The sequence below is a fragment of the Salvelinus namaycush genome, chromosome 5, assembly GCF_016432855.1.
Source record: "Salvelinus namaycush isolate Seneca chromosome 5, SaNama_1.0, whole genome shotgun sequence".
Classification (NCBI taxonomy): Eukaryota; Metazoa; Chordata; class Actinopteri; order Salmoniformes; family Salmonidae; genus Salvelinus; species Salvelinus namaycush.
In genome coordinates, this window is record NC_052311.1 from 13600599 (window position 1) to 13628013 (window position 27415).

At 41.7% G+C, this 27415-nt stretch overlaps 1 protein-coding gene across 1 annotated transcript in view; it reads left to right on the plus strand.

The window, feature by feature from the left end:
- atp8a1 (ATPase phospholipid transporting 8A1) overlaps window positions 1-27415 on the plus strand; it is a 122658-nt gene that overhangs the window by 16700 nt on the left and 78543 nt on the right. Inside the window, exon 3 of the mRNA XM_038992493.1 lies at window positions 27255-27375. Coding sequence (XP_038848421.1) covers window positions 27255-27375 — 121 coding nt within the window. The remainder of the gene's footprint in view (window positions 1-27254; window positions 27376-27415) is intronic.

Here is a 27415-nt window from a genome sequence, read left to right on the forward strand (position 1 = left end):
GATGTACTGGCCTGTCTCCTGGTAGCGCCTCCATGCTCTGGACACTACGCTGACAGACACAGCAAACCTTCTTGCCACAGCTCGCATTGATGTGCCATCCTGGATGAGCTGCACTACCTGAGCCACTTGTGTGGGTTGTAGACTCCGTCTCATGCTACCACTAGAGTGAAAGCACCGCCAGCATTCAAAAGTGACCAAAACATCAGCCAGGAAGCATAGGAACTGAGTGAGAAGTGGTCTGTGGTCACCACCTGCAGAACCACTCCTTTTATTGGGGGTGTCTTGCTAATTGCCTATAATTTCCACCTTTTGTCTATTCCATTTGCACAACAGCATGTGAAATTTATTGTCAATCAGTGTTGCTTCCTAAGTGGACAGTTTGATTTCACAGAAGTGTGATTGACTTGGAGTTACATTGTGTTGTTTAAGTGTTCCCTTTATTTTTTTGAGCAGTATATATATATATATATATATATATATATATATATATATATATATATATATATTTCTAGCTAGCTAGCAGATATTAGAAGTGAATTTCATACAAGTGTAACTTGTAGGGCTGTCCCCGACCACAGAAAATCTTGGTCGACTGAAAATCTGGAGGTGTGCTTTGAGTCATTGTCCTGTTGAAAAACAAATGATAGTTCCACTAATCGCAAACCAGATGGGATGGTGTATCACAGCAGAATGATGTGGTAGCCATGCTGATTATGTGTGCCTTGAATTCTAAATATATCAGACTGTGTCACCAGCAAGGCACCATCACACCTCCTCCATGCTTCACGGTGGGAACCACACATGCGTAGATCATCTGTTCACCTACTCTGCGTCTCACAAAGACGCGGCGGTTGGAACCAAAAATCTCAAATTTGGACTCATCAGACCAAAGGACATATTTCCACCAGTCTAATGTCCATTGCTTGTGTTTTTTGGCCCAAGCAAATCTCTTCTTCTTATTCTTTAACAAGGACACCAATCACATCTCAACATCAACTGTTCAGAGGAATCTATTACTTGAACTCTGAAGCATTTATTTGGGCTGCATTTCCTGAGGTGCAGTTAACTCTTTTTGAACTTATCCTCTGCAGCAGAGGTAATTCTGTTTTCCTTTGCTGTGGCGGTCCTCATGAGAGACAGTTTATCATTGCGCTGATGGTTTTTGCGACTGCAGTTGAAAAAACGTTCAAAGTTCTTGAACTGTTCCGTATTGACTGACCTTCATGTCTTTTAAAGTAATGATGGACTGTTGTTTCTCTTTGCTTATTTGAGCTGTTCTTTCCATAATATGGACTTGGTCTTTTACTAAATAGGGCTATCTTCTGTATACCCCCCCCTACCTTGTCACAACACAACTGATTGGCTCAAATGCATTAAGAAGGAAAGAAATTCCACAAATGGACTTTTAACAAGGCACACCTGTTAACTGAAATGCATTCCAGGTGACTACCACATGAAGCTGGTTGAGAGAATGCCAAGAATGTGCAAAGCTGTTATCAAGGCAAAGGGTGGGTATTTTGAAGAATCTCAAACAAAATATATTTAGATTTGTTTAATACATTTTTGGTTACTACAGGATTCCATATGTTTTATTTCATCAATATAATTCTACAATGTAGAAACTAGTAAAAATACATAAAAACCCTTGAATGAGTAGGTGTCCATATATCTGTTTGTTTTAGTTGAGCAGTAACAAAACAAAATCTTGGTCAACCAACAGCCTAAAGACCAAACAATCGACCAGTTGACTAATTGGGGTCAGCCCTAGTAACTTGACTCACCTCATGAAGCTCCCATTCTGCTCCTTGTGCTTCTTTGTAAACAAACACACGTGATTGGCTGAAACAGCTATTTTGGGGAACTAGTACCGAAAAGCTTCATAATAAAAAATTATCTAAGAGGTCATCTGCTTTATCTATTACCTAGTGCACAATTTGACTGCTGGTATTCATTTAAAAAGTACTAATATTCAAATGTATAAGAAGATTGTATTGGAAAATCATACATATGTGACCGACCGGCTCGATTCAGTCTTGTGTAGCAAAATTTGCAATTGTGTTTTTTTTATTGGGTAAAAGTAGAGACTCCGAGCTAGAAAATGGTATATCATACACTACAGTTGAACAATGGGAAAGTAATTCTGCTTTGAAAGTTGATCAACTTTCCTCACTTGAGAAAATGGCCCTCAAATGTTTGGTACTGTACCTACTGGAGCTCTTCTTTGTCTACACCCATTCAGCATTGTTCACACCCTTAAGCTTTAGCCCCACCCATGTCTTTAAGGATTCACATATGAGGCTATGTGCTAAACATCCAAAGATTTCAACACTAAAGGCTGGTTTATACTACGGGTGTGTTTGTCAATTTAATCTGGAGTGCCAATGTGCTCTGGCCGTTCGTAAACTCGGAGCGTTTCGCTCTTGGAGCGTTCAGAGTGCACACTGGATGCTCTGGACGAAAAGTATGGTTGATCCTGAACCTAACAGCAGTCAAGCACCCAAGCTAATGTTGGCTAACTTGCTAGCTACTTCCAGACTCAAATGAGAGAACAGCTCACTCTGACCATTTTACTTGCCCTAGCAGAGCTGGTTAGGCTGTTTTCATGTTATTCAGAGTGTTGGTGACTGCAACTGTACTGCTGGCAACAATTTTAATTACGCTTTTTTTGCCAACGTTTACTGACACCGGCCATATTCAACAGGTGTTGAGCATTCAAGTCTTTTGTTTAGACATGTAGCTAGCTAGCTAGCTGAACAATGAATCATTATCCCAACTGCATGAATCTGCAGGTAGCTAACCAACCAGATTCAGTGTTAGCTAGCTGACATTAGGCAATAACTAGGAATGCAAATGGCTCTCTGATACGAATAATTTTACAACACAGATCATACACGTAACGCTAGCTAGCCAGCCAGCAAACGTTAGCTAACAGTACACTAACTTGAAATGAAGATGACTTACTGACAGTTAGAAACGTGTAATATCTGAAAATGAGGCTAGCTAGCCAATCTTACTCGTATACTTGGATGGACGCTTCTCCCTCTCTCACAGATGCCATGGTTGCCCTTAGTTTGAAGATGTAATCCGGAGCCTTCTGTGTGTTCTCTTTTCGAATCTGTCTGCATATTTGCAATCCAAAGCCAGAATGTTCTCCATCTCCTTAGCTATCATACTTTAAATCCACTTATTTTCAAAATTATGTCGCACAGAAGGTGGAGAGCAACACTTATGTAGTTCTACTACGTGATATCTTTCAAAAAAGCCACGTTAGAAATTATAACTTGCTCATATTATAGACAGAAGCGTGTCATATGGCAGACCAATCCAAACTCATCTCTCGGCATGTCCAGCCCACTCATCTCAGCCAATCATGGCTAGTGGGAAGGTTATGTATTTTTTTTGGCCCACCACCCAAAGGACATCAGCCAACTTGACACAACTCAATATTAGGAAGGTGTCCTTAATGTTTTGTACACACATTGTATGCGTCTTCAAACGTGAGCCTGGATAGATAGCCTGTATAGTTTGGTTGGTATTTGTTTGGTCCCGTTGTTGGCGTCGTCTTGGACTCTGACAACATTCTTTATACCTGTATGGCACAAATTCAACATCCTTAAGTGCGTATTTATTCAGCTGAAGGTCACCAAAGCAGTAGGTCCCACTTTGAATTTGAATCCGTACATTTACTCTCCCCTGTAGCCCATTCTGTCACCCTGTGCTGGCCATCCAAAGTTACAAGGGAACTCTTGGCTGCCTAAACGTCTGTTACAAAATGTGTGATTTTGCCTAGGTTTAAGGAATGTAATTCTTCTCCATACTTTACATTAAATGAAAGTGACAATTACCCACTGTGAGCAAACCAGAGAGCTTTTTTTCTATGGAACGCCATTTGTGACCGACTGGTTTAAATTGTAGCAAAATTTGAAATTGTGTTTTTTACGTTGGCTAAATGTAGAGACTCCGCTACAACATGGTATATCAAACACTACAGTTGGGGAAAGTAATAAACAATGGGAAAGGAACTCTCAAACTCACATTTAAGTTAATGGCCTTTGAATGTTTTGGTACTACTGCAGGAGAGCACTTCTTTGTCTACACCCATTCAGCATCGTTGACACCCTCTTAAGCTTTTGTCCTACCCATCTCTTTAAGGGTTGATCCGAGCGTTCTGTACTAACAGCATTTAAGCACTCCTGTAAAGACCTTTTTAATATACACAGATTCAAAATAGCTATTGATAACACATGTGTATTTTGTGGTTGTGACCCATTTAACGCTTGACCAGTTATTTTGGGACTGTTCTTATGTCAGAAGATTTTGGAGTCAGTTAGAAAATTTCAATTGAAATTAAACTACTATTAATGTTTAATTTGAAATGTTTTATTTCAACAACTTTCATTGTTAATTTGTTTATTTTTCATGGCAGTTTTTTTATACATAAAATGAAGTTGGAGAACACACCCCTCAACATAATTTCAAAATAGAATTGAAATATTATCCGTAAGTGTAAAAACAAAAAAGCAATACGTACCATAACTTTTTGACAAATTGAAAATGTATCTCTATCTAATAGTCCTGTCTGTTTTAGATTTCTGTACTCATATTTCAGTTTATTTGTTTTGTTCATAATAATAAAAATTGCAGTCAAGCACCCAAGCTAATTTGTTAGCTACTTCCAGACACAAATGAGAGAACAGCTCACTGAACATTACTCGCCCTAGCAGAGCTGGTTGGGCTATGTTATCCAGAGCGTTGGTGACAGCAACTGTGCCTTCAGTTTGTAAATTCAGAGCGTTTTGCTCTCAGAGCATTCAGAGCGCACACTGGATGCTCTGGCGGATGAGTAGGGTTGAGCCAGACATTTTGACCTCACCATGGCAGTCAAGCACCCAAGCTAACTGGCTCACATTGGCTATCCTGCTAGCTACTTCTAGACAAAAATGAGTACACCCCACTCTGACCATTTTACTCGCCCTAGCAGAGCTGGTTAGGATGTTTTCATGTTATCCAGCGTGGCGGTGACTGTAACTGTTCTGCTGGCAACAATTTAATTATGCTTTTTTGCTGACGTTTACTGACACCAACCATATTCAACGGGTGTTGAGTGTTTGTAAATTCATCTGTTATTCTGCACTCTGGCACACTCAGACGAGAGTCCTTTGTTAAGACATGTAGCTAGCTAGCTAGCTAGCTAGCTAGGTAAACAATGAACCATAATCTCAATTCATGACTTTCCTACCCTGCATGAATCTGCAGGTAGCTAACCAACCAGGTTCAATGTTAGCTAGCTGACATTAGGCTATAACTAGACGACAAAATGGCTCTGTGATACGAATAATAAGATCATACACGTAACGTTAGCTAGCGAGCCAGGCAGCTAATTTTAGCTAGCTAACGGTACACTTTCACTTGAAATGAATCCACTTCCTGTCAAAATTAGAAATGTGTAATATCTAAAAATTTAGCTAGCTAGACTGTCTTACCCATGGTCTGAAATCAAAGTAGACAGACAGAATTTACCAGCGAGTACGTCTATCAGCAGTTGTTGCAGTGACATTCTTTTGAAATGAGATACGAATAATAAGCTCATACACGTAACGTTAGCTAGCTAGTGAGCCAGCCAGCTAATGTTAGCTAGCTAACAGTACACTTTAACTTGAAATGAAACCACAATTAAAGATTTGTAATATCTGAATGTAGCTAGCTAGACTATCTTACCCGTAAACATTATGGATGGACGCGTCTCCTGTTGGATGCCATGGTTGCCCTTAGTTTGAAGATGTAATCCGAAGACATGTTTTCTCCATCACCGTAGCTATCATATTCAAATTCCACTGATTTCAAAACTCGGTCCTCCAGAAAGTGGAAAGCATACACGTAACGTTAGCTAGTGAGCCAGCCAGCTAACGTTAGCTAGCTAACAGTACACTTTAACTTGACATTAGGCTTATGCAGTTTTACTGCACTATACATATTTTAAAAAGCCGCGTTAGACAGGATTACCAAGACATACTGACCTGCTCAAATAAACAGAAGCGCGCTATATGGCAGACCAATCCAAACTCATCTCTCGGCATGTCCAGCCCACTCATTATCTCATCCAATCATGGCTAGTAGGAAGGTTGCTGACTTTTTCTGCGGCTAAACCAACTAGGCTCGTAATTTTGACAATTTTATTAGTATTTACAGATAGCATGCAAGTTTGTTATTAAGGCACAATTTTTGCAAAAAAATTACATTTTGTTTAAAAATGTTTATGTTCAAACGGCTCTCCTGTGAAGTAGTGACCTGCGACATACGTCTAGTTTCTTGAAACGTGTCACATTTGGGTCTTTGTCAAAAAACAACAATTATATTTTAGAATGTTCTGGGCTCACTTTGCTTGCGCAAGCGAAGCGCCCACCACTACGGTCAGTAGCACTGTCAAAGCTGTAAAAAAAAGAATTCTGCAAACAAGCACACACACAGGCCACGATGTGATTACAATTGGTTGGTGATAAGCCATTATTTGTCCGACCGAATGGGGAAAATGTCTGTAAGAATTTGAAATAAGATCAGGATCAAACGAGCAGGATAAAAAAAGTTAGCAAGGTAGCCCAACACATGCAACTAGACCAGGGAAGAAAGGATGGTGATCCTATTAACAACTGCAACAGTGATGAATGGGGTGGGGGCAGAGGGAAATCCGTTTAGAGGGGGAATTTATGCAAAGGAATTTGAAGTTATTGACCGTCTCTATGATGGCCTCCTTGATGTGGATGGGGGCGTGTGCAGCCTGGTTCCTCCTGAAGTCCACAATCAGCTCCTTTGTTTTGCTAACGTTGAGGGAGCGGTTGTTTAACTGGCACCATGCCGTCAAAGTGCCTACCTCCATGTAGGCTGTCTTGCCGTTGTTGGTAATCAGGGCTACTTCTGTAGTGCTGTCAGTCAACTTGATGATGGAGTTGGAACTGTGTGAGAGGGTTAAGTGTGTTGGGGAGAGAGGAGGCTATATGGTCTTTGACTAGCCTCTCGAAGCACTTCATGATGACAGAAGTGAGTGCTACTGGTTGGTAGTCTTTCAGTTAATTTCCCTTTCTTGGGCAAATGGATGATTGTGGACATCTTGAAACAGGCGTGTATAGTGGCCTGGGCTAGGGAGAGATTTAAAAAGTCAGAACACAACAGCCAGCTGGTCTGCACATGCTCTGAGGGCACGGCTAGGGATGCTGTCTGGGCCAGCAGCCTTGCGAGAGTTAGTATATTTGAATGACTTACATACTTCCTCCGTGGAGACTGAGTGTGTAGCGTTGTCTTTGGGGGCTCTCCTCGGCAGCTCAGGGTTATTGTGCTCGAATTGTGAGAAGGTGTTTAGCTCCTCCGGTAGAGTGGTGTTGAGGACCGCAATGTGGCTGGCTTTCTTTTTGGAATCCATGATTGTAAGGAGCCCCTGCCACCTACGCCTTGTCGCCGACCTGCTGAATTGCTCCTCCACTTTGTCCCTATACTTGTGTTTCACAATCTTGATCAATCTGCGTAGGTTGTATTTGTACTGTTTAGCCAAACTATTATCCCCGGTCACCTTACACTGTTTATAAGCAGCCTCTCTCTTTCAGTTTTCCTACAAGGCTGCTCTCAATCCATGGTTTTTGATTTTAGTTTTTATTTGTAGCGAGATAGTCATGGTCCGATTTGCCGAAGGAGAGGACCTTATACCCGTGTCAAAGGTGTGTAGCAGTGGTCAAGAGTAGAAATTCCACGATGTGTTGGTAATCATTTTGGAGCACGGTTCTCAAAACCTTTTTTTTTATAGTCCCTCGCAACAATTGTGGTCTCCAGTTTGTTCAGGGTCCAATGAAGATCTTTGAGTGCTATTTTGGTGTCTGCTTGGGGTGGGATGTACACAACCATGGCGATAATCCCTGAGAACACTCTTGGAAGGTAAAAAGGGCGATGTCTCCTCTCCTTTGGCATCTTCACTTCCTCCTCTCCGGTAGGACTCCGAAGCAGCTTGGTGCTTTGCCCAAGAAGCTAGTCCATTGTTCCGTGTCTCAGGGAATTCGGGAAGGTCGGGTGGACAGTGCGTACCCAGCGATTTGTATTCAAATAGTTCTACCCGGGTGTATGTAGTAAATCACAAAACAAACTTATTAAGAAGATTTGAGAAAAACACAAAAAGTAGAAAATTGCAATGTTTTAGCGGAGCTCGAGGCGAGGTGCCCTCTCTCTGCGCCATAGCCAAATAGTGTTATTTGATGCGTCAGTGTTATTTGATGTGCCTCTTTTTTTGATACGCAAAGACCCAAACGCCATTCTATATTTGTCAAACTAAGGCGAAGATTGGCTCAGATGCGTAGTTTTGAGTACCATGTCTGTCGAGGCTTTTCTAACAGATTGGAGCCCAGCCTGGTTAGGCCTTCATCTTCCATACATCTGGATACGCATCTGTTGCTTGCAGGGGTTGGAACCGGTTCAGGGAACGAATCAGAACTGGGAACGAAAGTGATCTATACTGTTCCGGAACAGAACCATTATTTTAAAAGCATGGGAACCAGTTAATAATAACACAATTTTAGTTTTATCCCACAAAAAAAACGCAACAAGGCGCCTATGCAAAGCCGTCACTCAGCAACGTATACCAGTGTCTGCCTGCCACCTGAAAATCTCTGCCAGTGCGTGTGAAGGCTACCTGCCCCTCCACCTCCGAAGCATAGACTACTGTAGCCTACTGAAGTTAGAAGCGGGACTCAGAAATTGGGGAGAGATTTTTAAGAAGGGATTACTTTTTTCAATGCTAGTAAAGGATACTATAGTTATGTTTCACATTGGATTATTAACTACAAAAGGTAAAACGTGTTTTTTTTCTCCTTCTTGTGTCGCTCTGCACACACAAGCAGGTAGCCTATAATTCTGTCATAACAAGATGTCATAACAAGATGCCCAGTGCATCAAGCCAAGCCTCCTCCACCCTCACTCACTTTTTCCCCACCCGGAAAATTTCAGTCGCATCTTGCGCCCTAGACTTGTATGTCCATTGCGCATGGAAACAACTAGGCTATAGTTTGCCCGCTCCATAGCAATCTGCTCTAGCCGAACTGTTTGGTAAAGGAATTTAATGTCACGCTAAATGTAAAAATAAAAAAAACATGATTTTAGAGGTTTAAAAAGGAACAGAAAGGAACAATATAAACCAGTACTTTTTTGTGTGGTTCTAACCTGTTCAGAACTTTATTTTGCTGGTCGGAACAGTGGAACGGAACAAAACAAATAATTGATCTGTTCAGAATAAAACGATTGGAAAATAATTTCGGTTTCACCGCCTGTTTACTAGACTGTCTTCCTCATCATGGCTAGATATTTGTCTTTTTCACAATGCTTTTTTGTATTGTCTAACCTGCTTCTTGTCAAGCGACAAATCCCTTACAGCTAAACTACCACAGGTGATAATCACTAGCATCCATGCTAGCAAGTTTCTTTACTTAAGCGGAGGCACAACTCCGTGAATACCCAGTTGTTGCCTTGAACCACCCTCTTGACTCCACACTAATCCAATAAGCCACCCATCCTGAGCTGTCATGTGGGTGGGCCGTTGCGTAACCGGCCAGGCATCGACAGCCAACCCGTGTAACCCCCGGTGACCAAAGGACTGCAAGGGGGGCTGGGCTATTTATAGCCTTGGAACACACGCCAGAGACCAAAGAAGAGGGAGAGTGAGCGAGAGAGGTAGTTGGCAGTTTCTCTTCGTTCATCCTGATAGAGCCCATGCCAATAACAAACTGACAAGATATGCAATCAAAGACAGCGAAGGTTTGCATGACATGAGTAGGGGTGTTATGGGAGATGCGGGGGTAGATAAGATTGGCTTTGAGATCTGTCAGACTTCCACTCTATTTCCTCCTCGGGAAGCCAAGAAAAGGGGGGGTCGCATTGCAACTGGGTTATATCTGGTGAGGGCTCCAGTTGCAGCCCCTCATGACACTGCAGGTTGTTGTTGTTGTTGTTAGCATCTCCCTTGCCAGCTTCGTTCCCCCACTTTTAGTATGCCACATCCTGGTCCATATTTATTTGCCAGAATTCCATTTACAGTCATGCTCTACCATGGCAGCCAGTGTTGTCACGATACCAGAATTCTGTCTTTGATACGGATACCAGGTTTAGTATCACGATACCTAAACAATACCACGGCAGAAAGGGCATATCAGCCAAAGTCACAGAATGGCACATGATTCAGACAGAAACTCAGCTACTACTCTGTTCAATCGTTGGGCATCTTTTCAATTCAATATCATTACATTTAAAATTTGATGTCAACATTTTTCAGAGACAGCCATGTATGTATTAATGAATCAATTATACAATATTACAATTATACTTTTTCCCAATATTACTACATAATATAATGGTAATCCATTTATTTGAATGGTAAATCTATCTTGATAAACTGGGTAAATCAAGATTTCATGGGGCTACAGATGATAAGCAATCTCCATTACATTTGGGACTTTTATTGTACTGATCAGCAACATTTGCATAAAAGTTAGGAATGGGCATTTAAAATATATTCAAATAATATGGTAGAGCATGTATTGACTGCATCAAATTGATGTAAAGAAGTTAGCTAAGATAGCCACCTAGGCTAATTGATGCTTTTTTGCTGTGCTTCCCATAGTCCAAGTGTCTGCCAGACAGGTTGTGCCATAGTGCTGTACCCACTGGAGCATAGTAGGAGAGCCATACTAGTGTGATTCCCGTTCTCCCCCTCTCCCCTCCATGTTGTGTAGTGTCATGGGGGAGCTGAGTGAGCTGTCTCCACATGTCTCTGTCCATTCCACTCCACTCGACTGGCTGCTGGTAGGTTGGAGCGTGGAGAGAAATCCCTGAGTGGAATGGAGAAGCCCTCGCTCTCACTGGATATTCCCTAAAGCACAAGGACGTAGCCTAATACTGTAGTGCTCCATTGTTATGGCTGCCCTGATCTCATTTGGATCCCTCAACTCTAACAGATGTCCTTATGTACATTTCTAATTTAACACTATCACTCTTACATGTGTGGTTGTTAATTGGACCAGTAGCTCTCGCCACATATGGTATAGGTATGGTTGTTAATTGGACCAGTAGCACTCGCCACATATGGTATAGGTATGGTTGTTAATTGGACCAGTAGCTCTCGCCACATATGGTATAGGTATGGTTGTTAATTGGACCAGTAGCCCTCGCCACATATGGTATAGTTGTGGTTGTTAATTGGACCAGTAGCTCTCGCCACATATGGTATAGTTGTGGTTGTTAATTGGACCAGTAGCACTCGCCACATATGGTATAGTTGTGGTTGTTAATTGGACCAGTAGCTCTCGCCACATATGGTATAGTTGTGGTTGTTAATTGGACCAGTAGCTCTCGCCATATATGGTGTAGTTGTGGTTGTTAATTGGACCAGTAGCACTCGCCACATATGGTATAGTTGTGGTTGTTAATTGGACCAGTAGCACTCGCCACATATGGTATAGTTGTGGTTGTTAATTGGACCAGTAGCTCTCGCCATATATGGTGTAGTTGTGGTTGTTAATTGGACCAGTAGCACTCGCCACATATGGTATAGTTGTGGTTGTTAATTGGACTGGTATTAGTATTTATTTATTATGGATCCTCATTAGGCGGCTGTCCAAAGCAGCAGCTACTCTTCCTGGGGGTCCAGCAAAATTAAGGCAATTTATACAATTTAAAAAACAGTACAATACATTTACAGATTTCACAACACACTGTGTGCCCTCAGGCCTCTACTCCACCAATACCACATATCTACAGTACTAAATCCATGTGTATGTATAGTGCGTATGTTATTGTGTGTGTATGCATGTCTGTGCCAATGTTTGTGTTGCTTCAGTCCCCACTGTTCCATAAGGTGTTTTTTTAATCTGTTTTTTAAAATCAAATTTTACTGCTTGCGTCAGTTTACTTGATGTGGAATAGAGTTCCATGTAGTCATGGCTCTATGTAGTACTGTGTGCCTCCCATAGTCTGTTCTGGACTTGGGGACTGTGAAGAGACCTCTTGTGGCATGTCTTTTGGGGTATGCATGGGTGTCCGAGCTGTGTGCCAGTAGTTTAGACCGACAGCTCGGTGCATTCAACATGTCAATACCTCTCATAAATAAAAGTAGTGATGAAGTCAATCTCTCCTTCACTTTGAGCAAGGAGAGATTGACATGCATATGATTAATATTAGCTCTCTGTGTACATCCAAGGGCCAGCTGTGCTGCCCTGTTCTGAGCCAATTGCAATTATCCTAAGTCCTTTTTTGTGGCACCTGACCACATGACTGAACAGTTGTCAAGGTGTGACAAAACTAGGGCCTGTAGGACCTGCCTTGTTGTTTGTGTTAAGAAGGCTGAGCATCGCTTTATTATAGACAGCCTTCTCCCCATCTTAGCTACTACTGCATCAATATGTTTTGACCATGACAGTTTACAATCTAGGATTACTCCAAGCAGTTTAGTCATCTCAACTCGCTCAATTTCCATATTTATTACAAGGTTTAGTTGAGGTTTAGGGTTTAGTGAGTGTTTTGTTCCAAATACTATGCTTTTAGTTTTGGAAATTTTTAAGGCTTACTTAATCCTTGCCAACTACTCTGAAACTAACTGCAGCTCTTTTTTAAGTGTTGCAGTCATTTCAGTCACTGTAGCAGCTGACGTGTCTAGTGTTGAGTCATCCGCATACATCGACACTCTGGCTTTACTCGAAGTCAGTGGCATGTCGTTAGTAAAACATTTTAAAAGTAAGAGGCCTAAACCGCTACCCTGGGGAATTCCTGATTCTACCTGGATTATATTTGAGAGGCTTCCATTAAAGAACACCCTCTGATCTGTTAGACAAGTAACTCTTTAACAACATTATAGCAGGGGGTGTAGAGCCATAACACAAGTTTTTCCAGCAGCAGATTATGGTCAAAAGCTGCACTGAAGTCTAACAACACAGCCCCCACAATCATTTCTCTTAGCCAATCATCCGTCATTTGTGTCCTACCCTATAAGCATTCTGAAATTCTGTTGTCAATTTGTTTACTGTGAAATAGCATTGTATCTGGTCACAATTTTTTCCAGAAGTTTACTAAGGGTTGGTAACAGGCTGATTGGTTGGCTATTTAAGCCAGTAAAGGGGGCTTTACTATTCTTGGGTAGCGGAATGACTTTAGCTTCCCTCCAGGCCTGAGTGCACACGCTCTTTAGTAGGTTTAAATTGAAGATGTGGAAAATAGGAGTGGCAATATCGTCTGCTATTATCAATGCAGATTGTCAGACCCCGGTGGCTCTTGCCACATATAGTTGTGGTTGTTAATTGGACCAGTGAGTATCAAATCAAATTTTATTAGTCACATGCGCCGAATACAACAGGTGTAGACCTTACAGAGAAATGCTTACTTACGAGTCCCTAACCACCAATGCAGTTTAAAAAAAAAATGAATAAGAATAAGGAATAAAAGTAACAAGTAATTAAAGAGCAGTAGCAAAATAACAATGGCGAGGCTATAAACAGGGGCTACCGGTACAGAGTCAATGTGTGGGGGCACCGGTTGGTCGAGGTAATTGAGGTAATATGTACTTGTAGGTAGTTATTAAAGTGACTACATAGATGATAACAAAGAGTAGCAGCGGTGTATAAGAGGGGGGCAATGCAAATAGTCTGGGTAGTCATTTGATTAGATGTTCAGGAGTCTTATGGCTTGGGGGTAGAAGCTGTTTAGAAGCTTCGGTACCGCTTGCTGGGTGGTAGCAGAGAGAACAGTCTATGACTAGGGTGGCTGGAGTCTGACAATGTTTAGGGCCTTCCTCTGACACCGCCTGGTATAGAGGTCCTTGATGGCAGGAAGCTTTGCCCCAGTGATGTACTGGGCCGTACGCACTACCCGCTGTAGTTCGTTGCGGTCGGAGGCCGAGGAGTTGCCATACCAGGCACGTATGGTATAGTTGTGTGTTGTTAATTGGACTGGTAGCTCTAGCTACACACGATATAGTTGTCGTTGTCAGAGCGGTGTGTGTTCTGAAGTGGGGAGCTAAGCTAACTAATGTGATTGGCAGTGCCATTGGTGCTCAATCGTAAGGGCTCTTTTACAGAGGGTAATTTAAGTCTGAGGGGAAATTGGATGGAGTGGATACGTTCAAATAATGAGTGGTCTCTAACCTAGATTCCATCAATATCTGTGACTGCTACAATAGAGGAAATGGAAATTATAGCCTCTCACTAACTCTACTAGTTGAGACTGACTGACTCATTGATGACCTAATCACAATAGCACTGTGAGGCACTATGCTAATGGCTTCACTGAATACATTTTTAGGCCTAATTCATATGCATATTTGCATGCATATTTGTTTTGTTCTACAAGTATCACAGAATAAAAGTGTCTGCATTGGCTGAAAGGTCAGGGGAAATTCCAGAAAATTAAAGTGCGTCATGAGGAACCACCACCCTTGATCAGGATCACATCTTCTAAATACTTTGTGTGGTTTACATGTCTAGCCTCTATGGGTGGCGTAGTCCTCTTACTAACACACATGCATTATTAGTAAACACATTACTATGACAACGCATTGCGTAAACACATTACTATCAGAATGCATTATAGGTAAACACATTACTATGAGAACAATTGATGAGTAAACATTTTTAATTAACAGGTGATTTCATACTGCCTCTCTCAATTAGGCCTACATTACATTACGAGCTGCGTGTGTAGGCTACTACAATTCCAGCACATTACTGTGGTTGGCTATATAACTACTTTAACTAGGCCATCATTTCCTCATGGATATTGTCAATGAAAATGTACAACATAAACCCCACTGTTTATTATATTTTCACTCATTCCATCTGTTTGAAATGTTACTGTGCGTTTGCTTACTCTGCGGGTGTGTTTGCAAAAGGGGTTTGTCACCTTAGCCCTTATCTCTTTAAACGGTATTGTGCAGACAGTCAACTTAAACCTATGCAAAACATTTCAGTTTGAATTAAAAGCAAATAGAAATGGACCTGTAGGCATGTTACAAGTTAACGTATTTTTGCTAAGACCGTGCTTTTAGCCCAGGAATGTGTATTTAACCAACGGCCCCAAATGCAGCCAAACTTTCCTTTTAAACATCTTGGCCTAGTAAGATTTTAATTGCTCTCAGCTCTTTTGCATGTCTACCTTATCTGTACCAGACATCAAAACTCCAGTAACCATGAATGAACGCTGGTTCTTCATATTGAAAGTGTTGTTCCCCAGTAACCATAAACACCGGTTCTTCATATTGAAAACAGTGTTCTGTCTCCAAGAATGTAAATGTGATACAATTTGGATCTCAGAACAGAGCAGTAACACTTCTTTGATTGAAGTCACATGCTCCTGTTGAGAGATCTTGGGGCCCTTGTCTGTGTTAAGACTGAGCGCCTTACATGAAGGTTATTAGTCCTAATGTGTGCTGCTGGGAGAGCTAGCCACAATGCCTACTTGTTGAACATGTCAACAAATGGTAGTTCTGTGGTGATGGCTCACCGACCGTTGACGGTAAACTCTCTGCTTTTGACTTACAACTTATTTTGTGTAGAAATAATTAAATTGGGTCATCTAAAGTAGTACTCTCTATATAACCATAGAGTAAGTATATGAATAGGCTATATTCAAATGTTTTCATTTTACAGGTAATAGTGGACATTGTCAATGGCAGGCTTGCTTACTTACGGTGCATTCGGAAAGTATTCAGACCCTTTCCCAATTTCCACATTTTGTTACGTTACTTATTTTAAAAGGGATTAAATAAATACAAATCCTCAATCTACACACACTACCCCATAATGACAAAGTGAAAGTAGATTTTTAGAAATGTTTGCAAATTTTATTTAAAAATAAAACGGATACCTTATAAGTATTCAGTATTATTCAGACCCTTTGCTATGGGACTCAGGTGCATCCTGAGTTGAGCTCAGGTGCATCCTGTTTCCATTGATCATCCTTGATGTTTATACAACTTGATTTGAGTCCACCTGTGGTAAATTCAATTGATTGGACATGATTAGGAAAAGCACACACCTGTCTATATACGGTCCCACAGTTGACAATGCACGTCAGAGCAAAAATCAAGCCATAAGATCGAAGTAATTGGCCGTTGAGCTCCGAGACAGGATTGTGTCGAGGCACAGATCTGGGGAAGGGTACCAAAAAATGTATGCAGCATTGAAGGTCTTCAAGAACACAGTGGCCTCCATGATTCTTAAATGGAAGAAGGTTGGAACCACCAAGATTCTTCCTAGAGCTTGCCACCCGGGCAAACTGAGCAATCGGAGGAGAACGGCCTTGGTTAGGGAAGTGACCAAGAACCCGATGGTCACTCTAACAGAGATCCAGAGTTCCTTTGTGGAGATGGTAGAACCTTCCAGAAGGACAACCATCTCTGCAGCTCTCCACCAATCAGGTGTTTATGGTAGAGACGGACTGCTTTGAGTTTGCCAAAAGTCACCTAAAGACACTAAGATTCTCTGGTCTGATGAAACTAACTTTGAACTCTTTGGACTGAATGCCAAGCGTCACGTCTGGAGGAAACCTGGCACCATCCCTACAGCGAAGCATGGTGGTGGCAGCATCATGTTGTGGGGGTGTTTTCAGCAGCAGGGACTGGGAGACTAGTCAGGATTGAGTGAAAGCTGAATGGAGCAAAGTACAGAGATCCTTGATAAACTTTTCCCAGAACGCTCAGGACCTCAGACTTGGTTGAAGGACAACAGGACAACGACCCAAAGCACACAGCCATTACAACGCAGGAGTGGCTTCCGGACAAGTCTCTGAATGTCCTTGAGTGGCCCAGCCAGAGCCCAGACTTGAACCCGATTTGAACATCTCTGGAGAGACCTGAAAATAGCTGTGCAGGGACGATCCCCATCCAACCTGACAAAGCTTGAGAGGGTCTGCAAAGAAGAACGAGAGAAACTCCCCAAATATACAGCTGTGCCTAGCTTGTAGCGTCATACCCAAGAAGACTCAAGGCTGTAATCGCTGCCAAAGGTCCTTCAACAAAATACTGAGTAAAGGGTCTGAATACTTATCTAAATGTGATCTTTCCATTATTATTTTTTAAAATAAATTTGCAAGCATTTCTAAAAATGAGGTATTGTGTGTACAGTTGTGGCCAAAAGTTGAGGTTGACACATATTAATTTTCACAAAGTTTGCTGTGTCTTTAGATATTTTTGTCAGATGTTACTATGGAATGTCTTTCAGTGTCTTTAGATATTTTTGTCAGATGTTACTATGGAATACTGAAGTACAATTACAAGCATTTCATAAGTGTCAAAGGCTTTTATTGGCAATTACATGAAGTTGATGCAAAGAGTCAATATTTGCAGTGTTGACCCTTCTTTTTCAAGACATCTGCCCTGGCATGCTGTCAATTAACTTCTGGGCCACATCCTGACAGGTGGCAGCCCATTCTTGCATACTCAATGCTTGGAGTTGGTCAGAATTTGTGGGTTTTTGTTTGTCCACCCTCCTCTTGAGGATTGACCACAAGTTCTCAATGGGATTAAGGTCTGGGGAGTTCCCTGGCCATGGACCCAAAATATTGATGTTTTGTTCCCCGAGCCACTTAGTTATCACTTTTGCCTTATGGCAAGGTGCTCCATCATGCTGGAAAAGGCTTTGTTCGTCACCAAACTGTTCCTGGATGGTTGGAAGAAGTTGCTCTCAGAGGATGTGTTGGTACCATTCTTTATTCATGGCTTTGTTCTTAGGCAAAATTGTAAGTGAGCCCACTCCCTTGGCTGAGAAGCAACCCCACACATGAATGGTCTCAGGATGCTTTACTTTTGGCATGACACAGGACTGATGGTAGCACTCGCCTTGTCTTCTCCGGACAAGCTTTTTTCCGGATGCCCGAAACAATCGGAAAGGGGATTCATCAGAGAAAATGACTTTACCCCAGTCCTCAGCAGTCTAATCCCTGTACCTTTTGCAGAATATCAGTGTGACTCTGATGTTTTTCCTGGAGAGAAGTGGCTTCTTTGCTCCCCTTGACACCAGGCCATCCTCAAAGTCTTCGCCTCACTGTGCATGCAGATGCACTCACACCTGCCTGCTGCCATTCCTGAGCAAGCTCTGTACTGGTGGTGGCACGATCCCGCAGCTGAATCAACTTTAGGAGAAGGTCCTGGTGCTTGCTGGACTTTCTTGGGCGCCCTGAAGCCTTCTTCACAACAATTGAACCGCTCTCCTTGAAGTTCTTGATGATCTGATAAATGGTTGATTTAGGTGCAATCTTACTGGCAGCAATATCCTTGCCTGTGAAGCCCTTTTTGTGCAAAGCAATGGGGACGGCACGTGTTTCCTTGCAGGTAACCATGTTTGACAGAGGAAGAACAATGATTCCAAGCACCACCCTCCTTTTGAAGCTTCCAGTCTGTTATTCGAACTCAATCAGCATGACAGAGTGATCTCCAGCCTTGTCCTCGTCAACACTCACACCTGTGTTAACGAGAGAATCACTGACATGATGTCAGCTGGTCCTTTTGTGGCAGGGCTGAAATGCAGTGGAAATGTTTTTTTGGGGATTCAGTTAATTTGCATGGCAAAGGGACTTTGCAATTAATCTGATCACTCTTCATAACATTCTGGAGTATATGCAAATTGCCATCATACAAACTGAGGCAGCAGACTTTGAAAATAAATATTTGTCATTCTCAAAAGTTTTGGCCACAACTGTAGATTGAGGAATACGACTATTTAATCAATTTTACAATAAGGCTGTAAAGTAACAACGTGGAAAAAATCAAATCAAATGTATTTATTTAGCCCTTCTTACATCAGCTGATATCTCAGAGTGCTGTACAGAAACCCAGCCTAAAACCCCAACAGCAAGCAATGCAGGTGTAGAAGCATGGGTCAAAGGGTCTGAATACTTTCTGAATGCACTGTAGATTTGCATTATACTCCTGGCAATGGCAGGCCTGTACAGACTAACTATCTTCCTCATTTCCTCTACACTTTTGACTGTTGCCTCATGCCGAGTTATATTATTCTCACTCCCGTCTCTGGAACTAGCAGGCATGGAACTCCTGCCTGCACATCTCTAGAGTTAGCTGTTACCATAGAGACTGCAGCAGATTCAAAGTACCGGTAGATAGGATCGAGCTTATGTATCCAGCATGCCAGCTGGACGTTACTGTAGACAAGTCTGCTCAGGAAATACCCAACTTCGATCAAGTAGGCATCCCAGCAGGAACTCCAAGCCAGAAAAAAACCCTAGATTGAAATGTGAGAGAGATTTGTGTGATTAGGTCCCTGACTTTTTAACCTCTTGAGCTGACAGCCTTGGAGCGATATTTTCCTGTATTTGCTATGCCAGATAAAATAAAATATAGAGAGGGCCATAAAGAATAGACTAGGAAACTCTTAAATCCACAGAAAGCTTGGGAGCTGTAGAATATATTGGGCTGGACCATATTTGTGAGACTTAATGAAATGGCACGGCACAGGTGCAAATGCAACATAAAAATATTATATTTTTCTATAAAAACCTTGAGTATCAAATAAATTATATCAATTATTCATGTGAATGAATAAAGCTTTTCACTCTTTGAATCCTTTACAAATATTTTTTCAAACAGAGGGTTCATGACTTGACACAAATATATTTGTGTTATACTGTTAAAATGTATAATGGACTTATGATTTATTGTTAAAATAAACATATTTTGCTGAAGTGTATTGTTTGTCGGACACAGACAACTCACAAGGCCCAGCCGCTTCGTTTGGTATTCTCCCCCCTGACCAGATGAGTAAAACGGTATCTTGCAGTTCAATTTACCTCACACGGAACTCAGTTTCAAAGGCTCATGTGATGCCAACAGCTTCAGACAAAGTTGTGAAGTATAATACACACCATTAGGAGCACTGCGTTGAGCTGAAACCAGCCATATGTCAGACTAATGTTGGTTTTAATCAACAAAAACTTTTTTTTGTGGAAGTGGAACTGACAGCGTTTTAAATAGTTTGTTTCATATCGGCAAAGTATCATAATATCAAATCCCCAGTTAATGGTACAAAACAAACTTCATAAGAGGTTTATAAATAGGTTCAATTTTACATTCCATGATGTACACTAGGGCATTGTTGGCAGAATAGATGGATGCAGTTCAATGCATGATGAATATAATTTAACAATACATTTTAGGTAGTCCAACAAATATTGCTATCAGGTTGTAAATTACAGCTGGTCTGGTACATTGTTTGCTACCTCCATCCATTCAGGATGCACTGTTTGTTTCAATGACTCAATATTTTTAACAAAAATGGACGAGCTATTCTCAGCTAAGGCTGAGAATGTCAATACAATCAAACTTGCAAGGGCAACGATCACAAGTCAGTCATAAGTGGCTAATAGGTTAGCTTATCTACATTGAACAAAATTATAAATGCAACATGTAAAGTGTTGGTTTCATGAGCTGAAATAAAATGTTCCATACACACACAAAGCTTGTTTCTCAAATGTTGTGCACACATTTTGTTTTCGTATCTGTTAGTGAGCATTTGTCCTGTGCCAAAATAATCCATCCATGTGACAGGTGTGGCAAATCAAGTAGCGGATTAAACAGAATTATCTTTACACAGGTGCACCTTGTGCTAGGGACAATAAAAGGCCACATTTTAGAGAATTTGGCAGTATGTCCAACCGGTCTCACAACCGTAATGTGTGTGTGTGCGCTAACGGTTTGCTTATGTCAATGTTGTGAACAGAGTGCGCCATGGTGGGGTTATGGTATGGGCAGGCATAAGTTAGACGACAAACACAATTGCATTTTCTCAATGGCAATTTTAATGCACAGAGCTACCGTGATGAGATCCTTAGGCCCATTGTCGTGCCATTCAGCCATCACCTCATATTTCAGCATGATAATGCACTGCCCAATATTTAAGGATCTGTACACAATTTCTGGAAGCTGAAAATGTCCCAGTTCTTCCAGGGCCTGCATACTCACCAGAAGTGTCACCCATTGAGCTTGTTAGGGATGCTCTAGATCAGGCCTGGGCAAAGGCCGGCCCATATGCGGCCCGCAACCTGATTCAATACGGCCCGTGGAATCATGCTCAGGTCACAAAGAATTTGCGATACTAAAGTTTTGAAAAACGTATTTGTTATTCAAATGAAACGCCCAATGAATACTCGCCTTTGTGTAATGATTTAACTTCCACTGCTTGTGGGACATTTATTTTGAAGGCACGTATAAATATCAACTGCACTAGGACAGACGGTGACTGACAGGCTGACACACGTCAGTTACAAATAGTAGCTAGCTAGAAATTGCTAAAAAATTAGTTGAAAAGGAAAGTAGACAATGAATGTAGGGTGTTCCAGCAAGAGTGGACATCGAAATATTTATTTGAGGTATCAGGGAAAGCTGTGTGCAAAGAGAGCATCGCTGTCTTGAAAGACTACAACTTGTCCCGACACTTCCAGACGAAGCATGCAGAGAAATATAGGACTGTCTTCTGAGCAGAGGGCAAGTGCATCGATAGAGTTGCTTTCTCAGTTGCAAAAGCAGCAAGGACTTTTCACAAAACTGCATTCCGCAAACAACGGAATTGCGTGAACTAGCTATGTACTGTCCCACACAATTGCTAAACATAGCAAGCAATTCGCTGAGGGAGAATTCATTTAAAGAATGTATTTATTTATTTATTTTTTAAATTTTATCCCCTTTTCTCCCCAATTTTCGTGGTATCCAATCGCTAGTAATTACTATCTTGTCTCATCGCTACAACTCCCGTACGGGCTCGGGAGAGACGAAGGTCGAAAGCCATGCGTCCTCCGAAGCACAACCCAACCAAGCCGCACTGCTTCTTTAACACAGCGCGCCTCCAACCCGGAAGCCAGCCGCACCAATGTGTCGGAGGAAACACCGTGCACCTGGCCCCCTTGGTTAGCGCGCACTGCGCCCGGCCCGCCACAGGAGTCGCTGGAGCGCGATGAGACAAGGATATTGTCTCACAAGGCATTGAAGATGAAACGTGGCTGGGTCTTTCAGCATGACAATGATCCCAAACACACCGCCCGGGCAACGGAGTGGCTTCGTAAGAAGCATTTCAAGGTCCTGGAGTGGCCTAGCCAGTCTCCAGATCTCAACCCCATAGAAAATCTTTGGAGGGAGTTGAAAGTCCGTGTTGCCCAGCAACAGCCCCAAAACATCACTGCTCTAGAGGAGATCTGCATGGAGGAATGGGCCAAAATACCAGCAACAGTGTGTGAAAACCTTGTGAAGACTTACAGAAAACGTTTGACCTCTGTCATTGCCAACAAAGGGTATATAACAAAGTATTGAGAAACTTTTGTTATTGACCAAATACTTATTTTCCACCATAATTTGCAAATAAATTCATTAAAAATCCTACAATGTGATTTTCTGGATTTTTTTTTCTCATTTTGTCTGTCATAGTTGAAGTGTACCTATGATGAAAATTACAGGCCTCTCATCTTTTTAAGTGGGAGAACTTGCACAATTGGTGGCTGACTAAATACCTTTTTGCCCCACTGTATGTGAACAGACATTTTCAGGGATGAAATATAATTCAAGGCACAGATCATCTCTTACTGACTCTCACCTCTCAGCAATCCTGCTCATAGCGACAGAAACTATACCTGACTTCACTGCTCTAGTCAATGTCCATCAGACTTCACTCCTCACACTGATTGAGTAGTTTAAATGTAATGTTGAGCTCGCTCTCTTGTGTTTTTGTACATACCCGTTAACAAGAGTTCTGTCCGTGGTGCTGAATGCACATTACACTTTTCCCTCCGTGTAGTTTATTGCATGTTTAATAATGAAAATACCAACCAAAAGGATAACATGGATATTGTTTATTTCTGTGCATGTAAAATAAGTAGCATATCTGAATGTGATTTACAGTAGATATATGTCAACACAGTCATACACATGATGTATAATTCTGTAATTTCATTCTGGCCCACAATGGCAAAAATATATTCTAATGTGGCCCTCTAAGGAAAATAATTGCCCAGGCCTGCTCTAGATCGATGTGTATGACAGTGTGTTCCAGTTCCTGCTAATATCCAGCAACTTGGCACAGCCATTGAACATGAATGGGACAACATTACACAGGCCACAATCAACAGCCTGATCAACTTTATGCAAAGATGCTGCGCTGCATGAGACAAATGGTTGTTACACCAGATGCTGACTTTTTTTCTGATCCAAACCCCTACCTTTTGTTTTAAAGGTATTTGTGACCAGCAGATACATATCTGTATTCCCAGTCATATGAAATCCATAGATTAGGACCCAATGAATGTATTTTAATTGATTGACTGATTTCCTTATATGAACTGTAACTCAGTAAAAAGTAAGAATTTGTTGCATGTTGCCTTTTATTTTTGTTCAGTATATTTATGTAGCTTTTTATTAAGCAAGATGAAAATGCTGAGCCTAACGTTAGCTAGTTAGCTGCGGGGAGGATGTCATTTGATGAGTGGGTGAGTGGACCCCCAATATTGTTTTTCGGTTCTACTGCTGGAGATGCAGGTGTCATTTGGTTAGCTTGCAAGAAATGTGAATCACTTTGCTAGGTAGCTATACTGAACTTGAACGACTGTTATCCACAGTCAGCATTAGGGCTGTTCCCGACGAAAACAAATGTTCGTCGACAGTCGTCGGTTCTTTCAACCAATGGCTTGTTAGACATTTTTTTTGACGTGTACTTTTCCATATATAGACACCCTATGTGTTTTAATAAAATCAACTCTATGCATTGAGCTTGTCTGATACTTTAAGCTTACTGTTTGATGAAATAAGACACAAATGACTCACATGGGAGCCAGAGATCTAGATAACCAGAAGAAAAAAAACTTATCCTGACCCAACCATTCTCCTCTCCTGCTGGCTTTTGCAGATTCTGGCATTACTCTCCTGAAGTTGCCGGTAATTCTTGGAACAGTTTAATTTAATTTATATTAACGTCAATCTCAAATCATTGTCATGAGGTTAATAAAAATAATAAATACATATTGTTACGAATCCCTTTGGCCCGACAGTCTAGGGGGGATGGTAATGGGACCCGTAACACAACTCATGCAAATTATAGTAGTGAAAACGTAACAGTGAGAACAAATAACAGACAACTTAATTACCGTCAAACACTAAATGTTTATTTATAAACACACGGTAAATGGGGGGGAGCAGGAAAAGGGGCTGAGCGGGACCCAAGGAATGAAAGAATAATAATTCAAAAACACCCCTAAGCTAGACTAGCCTACTTCACAAACAGCTAACTAACCAAAAATACAGGGGGTGGTCCGCCCAGTTCTAACTAGTGTTTTTAACAATGTTTAACTACGGGTAGTGTAGCCCAAGGGCGACTTGTCTGGTTACCCCCTTTTCCCACCATCAAACAAACACTCAAACACCATAACCAAAACAATACTCACAGGTGGGGACAAAATATTCCAAAATATTCTGGGCTGTCAGTTTCCTGCGCCAGTGAGCTCAGGACAGACACAGCTGTTGTCATTTTGCGCAAGGGATACGAAGCGGTGCTTGACTTGGGCAGGAGCTTACCGGAGCTGAGTACCGGGATCTCAAATGTTCTACTTCATGAGCTCCTGTTCAGTTTATAGATTAGCTCAAAAGTATTGTAGAGCTCCTGCACCTAAATATAAACATTAAAAGCACCCAAAATGAGTAACTGAACTTATTTCAGTCCAGGTCAAGCACTGATAAGAAGTAATCAGGTAGGCCTATTGTATGACGTTTCCACTGGATCAGAGCATGACATTTTTCCCTTTCATGCTGAGTAATTATCGGAAGGGAGAGACCTGGAAACATTTTTCAAATACATTGAGGAACTATTGTCATTCTCAATGGATGTAAAAACAGGATCAGCCCTTAAAGAGATGGGTGGGGTTAAAGCTTAAGAGAGTGTGAACTATGCTGAATGTTTGTAGATGAAGAAGGGCTCTCCAGTAGTAGTACCAAAACATTCAATGGCCATTTTCTCAAAAGTGAGTTTACAAGTTTTGCAACTTTCAAAGCAGAAATACTTTCCCATTGTTCCTCAACTGAAATACCATTTTCTAGCTCTGAGTCTCTACTTTAATCCAATGTAAAAAAACGGTCACGGTCACGTAAATCATTCTATGAAAGTTTAAACACGTGGAAATGACCATATCTAAGTGGTCGAGTGTGAGAAAATGTATGAAAAGGCATCATTCTTCCTGGCGGTTTATATGAACTGATTTTTACACGATTCCATGTTGCTAAAACGCTGTAAGTTCCACTTTAAACAGCCTAGTACTCGATTAGGGGATCTAGGCTTTTTCACAGCTCAAGAATGCGATGCTAGGGAGTGTAGGCTAGTCATGTCTGATTTTAAAATAAATGCAATGAGGGCAGAAGTAGGCTAGTCGAGACTCCTCAAATTAACCTAGTATTTAAGCATTGGAGCCAATGATTTGCCTATTTCTCAAATTGTACACTTGGTTGACAGTAAAAGCATAACATCCTGCTTAATAAACGTAGAATTGTGTGATTCTAGCATAAATGATTACGTGCGTTTAGAGAATAGAATGAAGTCAGTAGCTGACACATCCATGTTTGTGTATTTGCTTAGTATAAGTCCCTACTGTCTTGACGTGGCACTTTCTGGGTATAGATAGTGGCCTCCCCCTCTCTCTCACTCTCTCCTACACCCAGGTTCTGTTATCTCAGGTCGTAAATTCCTGGCGGAGACTTTCTCCCCCTGGCCATGCAGAAAGAGAGACACATAGAGAGAACAAAGGATTTCACATGGCAAACTCCTAAATCGCCATAATGAGAATATGAAACAAAATGTCCACTTGTGAGAAGGTGGGAATGGTCCGTGGACACTTACAGGATGGGTATGACAAATGTGTTTTCATTTGGTGACCTCAGAGAGAACAGGAAACACACAACTATATCTCTGAATGTGTAAATTTTTCAATTATGGGGTTAGCATCTAATTCTTGTATAAAAGGAATGAGTAAAGATGAAATAATGTATTGTGATGTTAAATCTTTAATGTGAGAGAATTGCATTCCCTTTAAAGTTTAAGTCATTGGCCCGCCCCCGTGAGCACAGACATGATCAGACGTCATAGAACCGCCTTTTCTACTGTTACGAATAAAACCCGCTCCTGTGTAAATCCTCTTCAGACAACAAAAACCTCAGTGTAAACTAAGGTTGCAATGGTTGTTCAATTCCTAACCATACCACGTGGAGCATTGGCTACACGGCGGGAAATGGTTCAACTGAGACTATCGATCCCGACACTACCCAGTGGTGTCTGTGCTTGGTCTCAGTCCCTACCCAGTGGTGTCTGTGCTTGGTCTCAGTCCCTACCCAGTGGTGTCTGTGCTTGGTCTCAGTCCCTACCCAGTGGTGTCTGTGCTTGGTCTCAGTCCCTACCCAGTGGTGTCTGTGCTTGGTCTCAGTCCCTACCCAGTGGTGTCTGTGCTTGGTCTCAGTCCCTACCCAGTGGTGTCTGTGCTTGGTCTCAGTCCCTACCCAGTGGTGTCTGTGCTTGGTCTCAGTCCCTACCCAGTGGTGTCTGTGCTTGGTCTCAGTCCCTACCCAGTGGTGTCTGTGCTTGGTCTCAGGAGAAGCCAGTTAAAGGTGTACCTGCAGCGTCTGATCTTCCTTAAAAAGGCACCCTGAAGGGACATTGTGTAAAAGGCATTTTATCTAGTCGTGTGTACACACACACACACACACACACACACACACACACACACACACACACACACACACACACACACACACACACACACAGTGCCACCTGAACCCTGCAGAATGGATGACCCTGAGACACAGATTTGCCTTCGACTCTGCCATCTGCTCTAAGAAAGCCTTGTTTGAAAATAAACCCTGCCTGGACCAACCTTGTCATACTTTCTTTTTTTTTCTTCTGTGACCTTGTCCAAAAGTTCTCAGTGCCTTTCTTTGAGTCAACCTCAAATTTTCATCTAAATGGCCCTTTTTTAGCTTTGGTTCTATTCAGCACAGAGAAGTGCTATTAACAAAATCTATGCAAAGTACTGACTTTTGTGCCTTTTTTATACTACGTCACACATTGCAAATACTCTGACTAGAAGGTGATTCTATTAAACGGATGAAGCTATCTGGGAAAATCTGGTGCTGAAAAGACAATTTTGTACATGTAGGCAATGACTTTTGAAAATCTGTTTTTTGAATGCGTTTTCTTTTTCCGTTCTTCCCTCAGGGTACGAAAAGACAGAGGACACGGCAACCTCCGCAAAGACTTCCTTAGCTGACCAAGAAGATGCACGACTGATTTTCCTCAATCAGCCACAGTTCACCAAGTTCTGCAGCAATCACGTCAGGTAAGATGTCTGTTCATTGGTTGGCCTATCATCCTCTTTG